This window comes from Archocentrus centrarchus, chromosome 4 (genome assembly GCF_007364275.1).
Source record: "Archocentrus centrarchus isolate MPI-CPG fArcCen1 chromosome 4, fArcCen1, whole genome shotgun sequence".
In the NCBI taxonomy this organism is placed as follows: Eukaryota; Metazoa; Chordata; class Actinopteri; order Cichliformes; family Cichlidae; genus Archocentrus; species Archocentrus centrarchus.
The window spans coordinates 25,146,261-25,159,328 of record NC_044349.1 but is presented as its reverse complement, the minus strand read 5'-3'; the positions used below and the strand labels follow the sequence as shown (position 1 = coordinate 25,159,328).

Here is a 13,068-nt window from a genome sequence, read left to right as displayed (position 1 = left end):
TCTTCCTTTCCTGGGGCGGTCTTAATGAGAACCAGTTGCATCACGTTTGATGCTCTTTGTGACTGCACTTGAGGATACTTTCAAAGATCTTGAAATTTTTCAGATTGACTTACATTCATTTCTTAAAGTAATGATGGACTGTCATCTTTCTTTACTTAGTTGAGTAGTTCTTTCCATAATATGGATTAAAACATTACTCAAATAGGGCTATTCACTGAATACCAACTCTACCTTTTCACAACACAAATGATGGCCTCGAACACATTAAGAGGGCAAGAAATTAAAAAAATTAACTCTGGACAGGCTCAGCTGTTAACTGAAAGCCATTCCAGGCGACTACCTCATAAAGCTGACTGAGAAAATGCCAAGATGTGCAAATCTGTCATCATGTATTTCTTCATAGTTTGGATGACTTTAGTATTAATCTATAATACAGACAATTTTTAAATAATGAAAAACCACTGAATTAGAAGGTGTGACCGGTACTGTGTGTAGTAACATTTATTTGTCCAGGATCTGCATCCCACAACGGTACAATAGCAGGCAGTTACATGGATAGAAAATGAAAAAGTATTAGGAAACTTTGAAATAATAAACAGAAATATTGTAGAAGGATTATAGCAGATGCAGCGGATTTATAATGGTCCAACTACCTGGAGAACTTTATTATGTTCTCCTGAAACCAGGGACAAAGGTCACGCCTTTCTGACAATATGGCAATTCTTACATAAAGCCAAGTTTTTTTTATTGTTTTTGTCAAATCCACTCCCCATGCTGTATTTGGAGAGAAAATTCTCCTGTAGAGAAACAGTTTAATGATGTCATACCGTGGCAGCTAGTATGTGTTGCATAAAGGATATTGTGATTTGCCGTGTCACCCTTGTCATCAGGGTCAAGCCTCCATTTTAGTCTCTAAGCCATATGTCACCTCACAATGTGGCAAAATGTAATTTCCTGGACAGCAAGCCATCCTGTCCAATGAATGTGTCTTTGACCATTACAAGCAAGGTCACTGTCAGTGCCCCTGCTGCTGCTCCTCCATGCATGCTGTGTCCTTTAAATCTAACTGTAAGTGTCAGACAGGGAAGATTCTCCCATGAAAGCTACTACTCAACCCACTGACAGTTTATTCCACAGATGTATGACTCACAGTGCTTATTACACACACAAAACACACACACTTGGAAGAGAAAGAGAGAGGGACCTTATGTAACATTAAGCAACTCCAGCCACTGGGCCACGTGGATTTGTTGTTCGCTTCGACCAGTATTGATTGTTGTTTTAAAGCAGCTTTTCTATCTGCGAGTCCTTAATAAATATTGATTCATTCATATTATTCTCCACTTTTATGATTTTTTCAGAGATTTTTATTTTATTTTTATACAATAGTTTCTGCCTTTTTGTGTGTCCAAGTTGCATCTTTATGCATCATTTTGTGTTGCTGTGTCTGCTGATATCACAGGAAGTGAAGAGCTCTGGACTAGTTTCAGGGGTTATCTTGTTGGCTCATTATTCTAAATCATGTGGTCGCTTTTTCACCCTCAGGACACTAACAGTGTGTGCAGCATAATGATCTACATATTTTTTTTTTTATTCAGGAAGTTGGTGGCATGTAAAACTGCGTGTGATATTCATGGTATAAATAAATAAAGCTAATCCAAAAGCGGTTTGTGTACAGTGAGTAAGGTGCCATGCAATTTCAGCTTGTAGGAGAAGCTATAGGTCCAGCAGCTTGTGTTTCCACGGGGAGTTCAGGCATTAAATGTGTTACGGAGCAACAAAGTGGACATTCAGGCTGCATTTGGTTCAGATACGCATCACAGTGCTGAATATGCGATGGTGTGAATCAGTGGGTTCAATTTGACTCCCCCAGTGAGCAAACACGAAGCGCTAAAGCCAACCACGTCATCATATCATTTCACGTCATTATTTCTGGCCACATAAATACATATTAATCAAGCATAGGTGGCAAATATCTTCTTTTCTCTAAATAGAAACTCTCTCTACACAAATGCCCATTTCCATTTAATTATTTACCATCTTTCCTTCAGTCTTCACAGCTCATTGAAGATTTGTTTCACATTTCCTTCCTCATGAAAAATGAAACGCAGAACAGGAATACATGTTTCTTCTGTGAAAATCTTGATTGCATTTTCTGTAGTTTTGTTACTTAAAAAAGGATTTAGTAAAGCAACATCACTAGAGAGAGAGAGAGAAACTGGCTTTATTTAGCAAGTACCATCACAGCATCTTTCTTCTCTAAACACATCAGAGCATGAGGAATCCTCATGGGCACTACAGAGCTGTCATGTTTCCTTTACTACTTCATCACAGTTTTCCTCCCATGGCTACAAGGTATAAATAGGTCATAGGATCCTTGTGTGTGCAGAGCTGTACATCTCAGTAGATTTACTGTTCATGCACGCCTGAAGCTGATGGGAACAGTCTGATAAACAGTCTTTTGAGAATTGTCTTTGCAGCTGCTGCAACTTCTGTAGCGAGGCCGCCATGATTCTTTAAAGTTGGACATACTTCTCAAACTGTCAAAATTAACAAGAAAGTTGCCAAATCCTGTTCTCATTGATTTATGCTTCTCTTCATTCTCATTAATATATCTTACACCTCTCTCCACCTTCTAGTACAAACAAGTGGAGCAGTACATGTCATTCCACAAACTCCCAGCTGACTTCCGACAGAAAATCCATGACTACTATGAGCACCGATACCAGGGCAAGATGTTTGACGAAGAGAGCATCCTGGAGGAGCTTAATGAGCCTCTGCGCGAGGTATGAAAGCACCCATTCACTGTGATGTGCTCATTCACCCATGAATACACACATTTCTCAACTCCCCACAGAGGAAATAAGGTGGAATAAATTCAATATAATACTCATTTATAGTTGCTTCATCTGAAAAATGTAACCCCTTAATTAAAATCTGTTATTTCCAGCCTTCTCTGTACTAGAACTGTACTGTTTAGTTATTAAGTGTCTAATTTACTAATTCAGCAGTTATTAAATTAATTATATATTTTTTAAACAGTTTTTATTGAAAAATATCTGGTTTGAAGTGAAAAACAGGAAGGAAAAAAAATCTGTGCAAAGGTCCCTCAAGATAATCTAAAAAGAAACAAATAAAATAAAGATTAGTGTTTCAGCTGTGCAAAACGTGAATATACTGTACTACACTCATCACACAGTTATCATCAAACCAGTGCTTGTGGCTGTGAATTCAAGTGCTAAAAAAAATCTCCACAAATTAACCATTCGCTGTCTCCTGTTACCGTTTAGGAAATTGTCAACTTCAACTGCCGTAAGCTGGTGGCCTCCATGCCGCTGTTTGCCAATGCAGATCCCAACTTTGTGACAGCCATGCTGACCAAACTGCGTTTCGAAGTATTTCAGCCTGGAGACTACATCATCAGAGAGGGCACAATTGGCAAGAAGATGTACTTCATTCAGCACGGGGTGGTGAGCGTCCTGACCAAAGGAAGCATTGGTATGAAGCTGATGGACGGCTCCTACTTTGGAGGTATGTCTACTCAGTATTATACTCGGGTCTATTCATTTCTGTTCTTCTAGGTGTTATTTGCACATTAAATCCCGCTAGAATCCACTACAGTAATACCACACGTGTGTTTACTGTTTAAATAGAAAATATTGCAGCAAGCAGATAAACAAAAAAATAACATTTTATTTGGACTTCTTGTTTAGCCTTGCCTTACAGCCACCTCTGTCCCACTTTCCCAGGCTGTTGTTCCTCTGTGGCTGTTTAGAAACATGTAGTGCTGCTATTGCCACATATAAACTCACACACACACACGCACACCGACATACACTTTTTAAGTCCTGTAGCGTGACTCTTTGGGCTGCATTTTTAACATCCGGTGCCCTCTGCAGAAGCTCTGTCCACTCGCAGTTATGTTGATGTGCCAGCTGCCCAGAGCGCTGTTGTAGTGACTCGACTGCACAGCACGCATACACACACACACACACACACACACACACACACACACACACACACACACACACACACACACACACACACACACACACACACACACACCTAATTAATAACACCTAATTAGCACAGCAGAATGAAGATGATGGGGCCATTTATAATGTCAAACATCGAGTGTTTGAAGTCATGCCTGCCACCAGGGAAGAAATCATAGGTCTCCATGCACAAAACTAGCAGTGCGTGAATATTGAGGGGGAAACACAGTTTCAGTGCCACTGGAGTGTGTATGTTTGGTAAAATATCTGAGTAACTCAGTAGCAGTAAGTAGATGGTAGTGTCAACAGCACTAACCAACTAAAGCACAAAGCTCTTAGACTTTCTAACATTAAGAAGCAATTTCATGGTGTTTCAACTTTCTACCTTAGCTATTGGCACATCAAACCATATTTTTGGACATATTTATCACACACAAACATTTTATTGACGCTTTTGAGAAAGGGTTTGTATTTCTTCCCCACAGTTTCCACAGAGTGCACAGTCTCCATCTCTTCTCCAGATACTGGCATCATATTTCTATATATTTCTATGCATTTGTTACAGAACAGTCTGTAACTGTATATTTACAACTAGACAACAACAACAAGACAAACAAGAAGAGATTTTACAGTCCGAGTAGTACTCCCCATCCCAAGTTGCTGTTAGAACCAGGAGAAGGAGTTAATTCCTGTGAACGCATCAGAAAATGAAACAATAAAAGAGAATTTCCAGTCATTATACTAATTGGAATAGCAATTCATCAATGCAGCTCATGCCACAGAAACAGGTTATGATCCAGAATTTCTGGGGAAGATTAAAATTACTACAGTTCTCATTAACCACCCAGCATTTTTCTCTTTTCTCAGTATATTTAAGGATGACAGCTTCCCTGTCTGCGAGCTACAAATGATCACCCAGCGGTTTGAAAACCCTTTTAATTCAGCACCAGCAGTTTCATTAGCATTCCTATCGTCTGCCAGCACTTCCCACTGCACACATATTGATGCAAGCAACATGTAAATGTCTGTGTTTTGTATAAACAGGGATATCCCAGATGTGAATTTTCTGAAAAGGACGTCTGGGAGAGTTTGTGGTTTTTCCACAACTCTGATAAAATTGGATTACAAGCAGATTCTTTAATATGAAGGCAATACAGAATTTCAGTTAATAAAGATCACGGGGCAAAACCTGTTGTTTTTAGGGGACCGGGTCATATACAGTATAGTTTAATTAATTGCTGTTGTAATTAATGAACTGTTTCATTCATTTTACAGCATAATACTGTACCTGCATATCTGTTTTATACAGTAATTCTCTGGCTTTTACTGCCACTGTGGCAGCTAACTATGAACAGTAAGTGAAGCATCTGTGTAGGCCGTTAATCATTAATCTACCGAGGAAACAGAAAACCTTTATTAGATAAACAGAACAAATGGTGACATTCGAGGTTGTTCTTCGGTAACCTCTGAACATCAAGTTCACAGTCAGTGAATTAATACGAAGGTACTCTATGTACAGTGTGTGTCTCTTGTGTAGAAATGTGTATGTGCATGCAGGTGAAGGCACCTGTGGCCGAACCTTGCAGTGTATTGACTTAAAACAATACCTTTGTTTGCATGGGGTGGGAGTGGGGGTGGGGCTGTTTGGGTACAGTGTATAGACACACATACTTGCTAATTAGTGCTTAGTAACAAACTAATAAAATACTAAAATTGAATTCACCTAGCAGACAGATATCAGCTACACGTACCTGTGTCAGCACACCTCTCAAAGAAAGCTGCCGTGTTACTTTAAGACTGCCCAAAGGGATGAGTTACAAAAAATAAATAAATAGATTTAAAAACAACAACAACAACAACAAATCACCCGTTGTATATAATGTGATTGGGATTACTCTGAGTTTGTGAGAAATCTCATATAAACAGGAACAGTCAGTGTTCTTAACGGTGTATACCCGTGTTTCCTTTTTTTCCCCCCCTTTTCCCCAGAGAGTCAGAGGAGGTCGACCTTTCAGGTGAGGGAAAAGGAGGGCATATGGTTGTCAAGACAACAGTCAGCCCCAGCCGATAAAAGAAAAAAAGCAACAGAGAAGAAGATACTAAAAAAGGGAAGGGAAACGACAGAACGCAATGAAGCTTAGCTGCACATCTCTAACTACAGTGCTGCTAGTGGTTGAGGAAATACTTAAGGTTACTGTCAGTGGGTCAAACTGACAACGCACAGCCTTTGTATTATTAAACCCCTTTATTCTGGTCACACTTTTCCTTAAGCCTGAGACTTTTCTACAGCCCAGTGAAAAAACAAGTTCTCTTTTAAGATGAACATTTTAAAATTTAATGTAACAGTGCCGTGGCTGAGGTTCCGACTGCTCAGCAGAAAGACAAAGTGTTTCTCTGCCATTTTCTGATCTGACCATATCTCTCACCCCTGCAGAGATCTGCCTGCTGACTCGTGGCAGACGGACAGCCAGTGTGCGAGCGGACACCTACTGCCGCCTGTATTCTCTCTCTGTGGACAACTTCAACGAGGTGCTGGAGGAGTATCCCATGATGAGGAGGGCGTTCGAGACAGTTGCCATTGACAGATTGGACAGGATAGGTAAGATGATTTGTTCATTAAAAAAAAGAGGATTGATAAATCCCCAGCAGTTGCTTTGATATGATGCCTATACAGAATTTCAAAATAAAATTTTAACTCTATGGTTGAAGTCCCAGAATTTGTATTTCCACTGACCAGCCACAGCATTAAAACCGCTGCTAGCAATGCTTCTGGGTCCTGGCATTTATGTGGATGTTATGGTGATAATACCACTCACCAAAACATTTTTGTAAACCATGCCATACAACCCCCATAGCAATAGCACTCCTTGACAGCTGACAACAGCAGCCGCACCCATTACAACACTGCACCCCACCAAAAACATGATATCCCAGTTTAAATGAGCATCCATGGGATGCACCAAAACAAGCCCAATTCCCAGAAGGCCCCACCCTGCTTCCTACAGGATACCAAAGGATCTGCTGCAAACTTTTGGATGTCAGACACCACAGGACACTCCCAGAAGGAGAGTGGTTCGAGGCTGTTTAGAAGCACATAGGGGACTTCGACTTTCTAAGCAGGCACTTTTAATGTTGTGGCTGATCAGTGTAGTTAGGTTTAGGTCGACCCAGCCTTTTCTCTATGTTTGCTTTCCTTGACAATGATCCCGTTTCTGATGAGGTTTTGGTGAACAGTAGATGGCTCGACTGAAGGGCTGGATTTTTTTTCCTATCTCTTAAAGACATGACTTTCAGATACAAGAAAGTCTGTATTTTAAGAAGCAAAAGAAATTAGGGGGGGGCTTTTGCACAGTACTGTAGCAACACAGGCCCCAGCGTTATTCAAATTTATAGAGAAAGATGCTACAAAACACTGGAATAAAAGATGCAAGACCGAGCAATAAACAAAAGAAATATATATTTATTTTGACATGACTTGTGAAAAGAGATTTAGTCTTGGATAATTACGCCACACGCGTGCTGTCTTCATGAGCTTATGAGTCATTCACAAGATGAAATGAAGCATAAGGAAAACATACTCATTCATTACTGTGATGTCTCTGTCAAAACATTGCGCTGTCTGATAGCTGTGATGTACTCTATGAATGATCCTAACAAGGACTGTGCTTGGTGGAGCGTTGAGGAAATAAATCAAAGGTGAATATGTATCTCATTAGGTTTGCTGAGTTCAGTTGTTTCAGTGTAGTTTAATGCTTTTGGTAGATATTTGCTATTTTGAGAAGAAAAAGCTATTTAATACTTTTACTTTACTTGAAATGTGTCATACTGATTTCTTCAATGATTGCTCAGCGGTGACTGTCTGATTGGGGTGAAAATAAGAAAAACAAAACAAAAAAACAAACAAACAAAAAGTCATCACAAAGATGCGCTCACTGAATGCTGATTGACAGTTTATATTTTCCTTCACATTAAAAACAACTTTCCACCTTCCATCATGCCCCCCAAGGTCAGCTGTGCAGCTAATGTTGCATCCCCCCATCACATGACCCCGCCTCATACGTTGACAAGGACCTGCTTCTGCCACCTGCCAGCTGTTGCCATAGCAGCCAGGTTCCACACATGAGCAGCCTTCAATCAGGCAGCTCATAAACCTGAAGAGAGGATTGTCTGCTTCAAGACCGAACCTCCAATCAGACATTCCCACTGGGCTCCATCCATGCTTGATGCATGCTAGTCACTAAGGATGAACTCTTTTAATTGGCTTTCTTGACAGTCAGAAAACAAAACAAGTGGACGACAGACACAGAGATCTGTAGACAGGCATGTTAAGAATGTGGAATCTAAACAAAAAGAGATGCTTTGTTGGTTAAATATCTTTCATAATTAAATACCAAACTTTAAAAAATGTAGCTTTTAAGCTCTTTTGTCTTTAACATGTATTTATTTTTTTTCTCTGGGGGCAACTATAAGCTTGAATTTCAGATCAGACCAAAATGCTTACATTGTTGACCGAAACCAGGACTGCGGATTCAGCTTTCCATACATTCCAATAAAAAAAAAAAACAGTCTTTGATCTGTGTGGGCCATTAATTACGTGTCTATTGTCAAATAAGTGTCTATATGTGGTTGTTACAAACAAGAGGATGGAGTGTGACCTTGTGTGTTCTCTACAATTCAGTGGCCAGTAAAACAAGCTCTAGCAGCAGCAAATGAAGAGTGGATGGAGGTGTTACTTGGTAATGGTATTGTTGTGGAAACAGTGATGTGTTGTCTGTGGTTTAGCTCTGAAGTCTGCAAATGAGGCAGCTCCAGCTTGGAGTATCAACTTCTTCAAAGGCACAATAACCCCAATCAAGTTCTCCATTTGCACTTCAGAGAATGCAAATGGAGAACACGATCAGGTGGTTGCTGGCCTTTTTCCCGTTTTATTGTCATCCATTTTTATCATCTCTTTGTTATTTATGCACACTTGATTGGCAGCAGCTGGCAGTATTTCTTTGCCAGTTTTTAACCACCTGAGGAGGATGTATAACAAGAAAAATCACCATATCTATGAGAATTTTCATGCTCAGTCAAACTAGAGAAAAGTACGACAGCATCTCTTACGGACCAGGAAAAATTGGTTGTTACCTGGGGAATGCATTGTATTTTTTTCACATTCAGCAACCGGTCGCGCGGAGGTTGAGCATCCAACACCCTCAACCTCTCGGTGACCACGTTTGATCACAATCACTCTCACACAGATTGGCAATGGTTTGCAAATAACTGACACCTAATTTATAAATGCGGACAGGCTGCCAACATGTTGCAGTCAATCTGAGTCAGTCTGCGCCAGTGAGTACAACTCTTGTGGGATGTAAAACCAGTGGGAGGAGGAAGAGGAGGTCAACTGACAGCTGGAATGAAATTACAGTAACATATATTCAGAACTTACCAGGAACTCCCATGATTTTTTCCAAGCCCTCTAATTATTTGTGTGTCTATATAAACGCTAAATTGATTCACACGTTTATGGCTACCCACAAATGGTGATCGCGAGCTTGTCCTCTATTTTTGATTGTTGGTGGCATCAGGAGAATTCAGTGTATGGGAGAATCTGGGCAGACAGGCTTCTGCTGCACAGAATCAAGCAAAATTGCAGAGGTTTAAATATATTCAACCTTTGTAGATCTGTTTTCACCTCTATACACTCCACCTAGTGCAAATTTGCATAATCATCCTGCTCTCCCACCATTATATTGCCAAACTGTAAGTGTTTTCATTCCACACGTGCAACAAATGCATCATGCTGGTAAGGCACAAGTCACCAAATGATCATCATCAGTCTCCCCCTCACGTTCTCCTTCTGGTTAATTGTCTTTGTTTGTGATGTACAGTTGGCCTCGGGCTTTGCGCTTACTGATAAGCTAGCTTTTTAGACTGCCTTCTGCACTGGCAAACCAAGCTGGCTGCAATACTATAGAAGTCATATGGACTACTGAAGTTTCCATATGAACACACAAATATCTCTACATGCCCCATCTCCTGTGAGTCTCTCTTTGTTACTAAGAAACAGATGTTGGATCATCTGGATTTTGCTAAGAAGGCCAACAAGCTGCCAGAATCCTGTCTTTGGTCTCAACCTCCAATCCCTGCAGCAACACATCACAGCATCCTTCTTTTCCTCTCATACTTCATTGCCTCCTGTTTCAATGGTATCTAATGCTCACCTGCAATGAACTTTCTACTTTTCTTGTTGAAAGTTGACATATTGAAGGTTTGTTCAGTTCATCTCACCATTAGTTGCCTTTTCCTCGCATGTGAATGGGTGTCATTATTAAGGCGAGAGCATGCTCTGTTTGTTGACTATTAGCCTGTCTGGACATCACATCAGAGGGAAGATACTCGGCACTCAGCAGGTATCAAACACAATAGTCTCTGACACAGTCATCTTACTTGCTTGACAGTGGTGGGTTTGAACTTGTGTGATCCCATTACGCTCTTCTCTACAGTAGTGCTGTGACCCTGGATGGGCCCCCTGCTGAAATGCACACCTGCTTTCACTTGAATTATTCTGTCTTAGTCCTAAAACAAAAATATCTGTTAAGTGGGATTCTACAACTCACTTGTCAGTGACATACATCATAGCACCTCCTGCAAATCTTCCTTTATAATCCCAACGGGTTTACCATTTTACTCCTAAGTGCTTTTAAGTGTTGCTCATAGGAAGCAGTGCATTTCTCGAAGTCATTTGCAGTCTGAGATCACATAAAACAGGTTAATATTTTAAAGTGATATGAATCATTACAGACAACTGAATTAAGGAATGAACTGGTGCATGCCGGTATGGTTCCTAACTCCCTGATGTATACTGCATGACCTGTACATTCCATGTTGCTGTAGATCAGAGTGCACATATTGTATTTTTTCTTGTCCTGTCTACTTACTGTAGTGCATTTGTTGAAGTGTCTGGAGAGACTGCAGTTGGGGATTCTTAAGTACTGATTTTAGTGTGTGATACATCATGTGGCTGTTTTTTTACTTCACCAACTACACTGAGTATGCTGCTGCTAAGGCAGCAGATCACACATCACTTGCTCAAGTGTGTGTTTTTGGCCACCACACTCACAGCTGAGATGATGATGGAGAAAGGCCTCAAGTCAGCTGTGCAACTGCTTCTGAAATTGGGGCCACTCATCCAGCATTGCATCCAGCTGTGCTTTGAGCTGGCAAGACCGGATCCAGTGCGCTGCTGGCAGCTTAGGTTCTGTTGATTGGCTTGCTAATTTGGATCCGGTTCTATCATCTCCAGGAGGGCATGCGGCTGGTCAGCATCTGGCAGTAAACCCAGGTGTGCCTTCCTCAGTGGTGGTCAAGGCTAGAGTCCCAGTGCCAGATTAAGTGGGGCATAGACTTCTTCCTCAGATGGTTTCACTAATCTCTTGTTTGTAGTTTGCTGAGCTTCCTTTATCCATTACAACTCATGCAACCGTCAAATTTAGTAATAGATGCAACAATTGCTGCTGTTTATCAGTAAGCTGCCGAGTTAATAGTGAGCTGCAATAGCTGTCATGGCTGCAGTTAGAATTGCAGTGAAGTAAATAGTGTTTTCTCCTGTAGGGCTACTACATGCAGAGTTCCAGAGGAAACAAAAATTTTATCAGTGAACATGTTCTTACATCATACGCAGAGAGGTGACAGCAAAAATAATGAGTGCCTACATCTACAACAGGAAATCACTATATTTCTGATACCCTATTCTAAGCAGAGGGTGTTTCTGTGTCTATGTGTCCATCAGTGTTGGATTTCATGTTTGCAGAAAAATACATACATGCAGTATATCTGGCTTGCTGAAGGCTAGATTAAGGCCATGTGTAAAGGATGGAGCTGTTTTTTTTATATTGTTATATTATTATATATATATTATATATTAGCATATTGTTAATAATTAATGTTGCATTTTCATGCCTTAATAAAGACCCCCCCCTCCCCCCCCACTGTTTGCATTTGCTCCAGCAACACTGCTATTTCCTTTTTCCATGTCTTTACAGGCAAGAAGAACTCAATCCTGATGCACAAAGTTCAGCATGATCTCAACTCAGGTGTTTTCAACAATCGTGAGAACGAAATGATCCAGGAGATAGTTAAATATGATCGAGAGATGGTTCAACAGGTGGATGTGCCACGCCCGCGGGCCATGTCCATGACACCTCCTCTGCCTGGTGGGATCTTTACTCCTCTGAGTTCCTCCATCCAGCCCCAAAATTCAGCAGTTGCCACTCTGCAGCAGGCTGTAGCCATGAATTTTTGTCCACCAATGCAAGGAAACTCTGTGGGAGTAGGGAACCTGCAGTCTCCCAGGGTGATGAGGAGATTTCAGGTGATGCAAAATGTACCAAGCCCTGTCTCAGCCTCTCCAATACAGTCTCAACTACTTGTTTCTGGTGCCTTTGCTCCGGTCCTGTCCAGCCCTGTTCAGAGCCCACTTGCAACTGGCGGGCGATCATTCCAGTATGGATCCAGTGCCATGGCTGGTCCCACCTCAGGCTCGCAGCTTTCTCTAGTCCAGCAGCACATAGCCAGCCCTATACACAGGCCCAGCACACATAAGAGCACCCATTCCTTGCAAATGGGAAGTCTGAGCCAAGATGCCAGGGCACTGTCAGCTTCTCAGCCCTCACTGCCTCACGAGGTGGCACAACCAAGTGTCCCTAGTCCACCCCAGTCTACACGAGTCTCTTCCACTTCCATTGAGCCCCCTCAGACCCCATTGGGTCACACAGGCATCCGGAGCGCTATACCACATAGGGTGGTTCTCCCACACCAAATGTCTGTTGGGGCCTTCCCCGTAGCATCCCTTCCTGGTTCTATTCATGGTTTTGCATCTGGTGCAGGGGTAGCAGTAGGAGGAGTGGGAACTGGTCTGGGAGAATCAGGACTACCCAAGAAGGACTCTATTGTGAGCCTTCCCGAGACAGACCACATCAAAGTCAGATCCAGGCTGTCCTCAAACTTGTGAACATAATTAAACATTTCTAGGACAGTGACTCAACAACGGTCTTGACTGCAGGAACATGGAGGGATTTCTGTTCCC

The 13,068-nt window shown here is 41.5% G+C and overlaps 1 protein-coding gene across 1 annotated transcript in view; it reads left to right on the top strand.

Annotated features, from left to right (window-relative positions):
• hcn2b (hyperpolarization activated cyclic nucleotide-gated potassium channel 2b) overlaps positions 1-13,068 on the top strand; it is a 40,097-nt gene extending 27,029 nt beyond the window's left edge. Inside the window, exons 5-8 of the mRNA XM_030727514.1 lie at positions 2,640-2,786; positions 3,291-3,531; positions 6,430-6,594; positions 12,026-13,068. Of these exons, the coding sequence (XP_030583374.1) occupies positions 2,640-2,786; positions 3,291-3,531; positions 6,430-6,594; positions 12,026-12,993 (1,521 nt within the window). The 3' untranslated portion in view covers positions 12,994-13,068. The remainder of the gene's footprint in view (positions 1-2,639; positions 2,787-3,290; positions 3,532-6,429; positions 6,595-12,025) is intronic.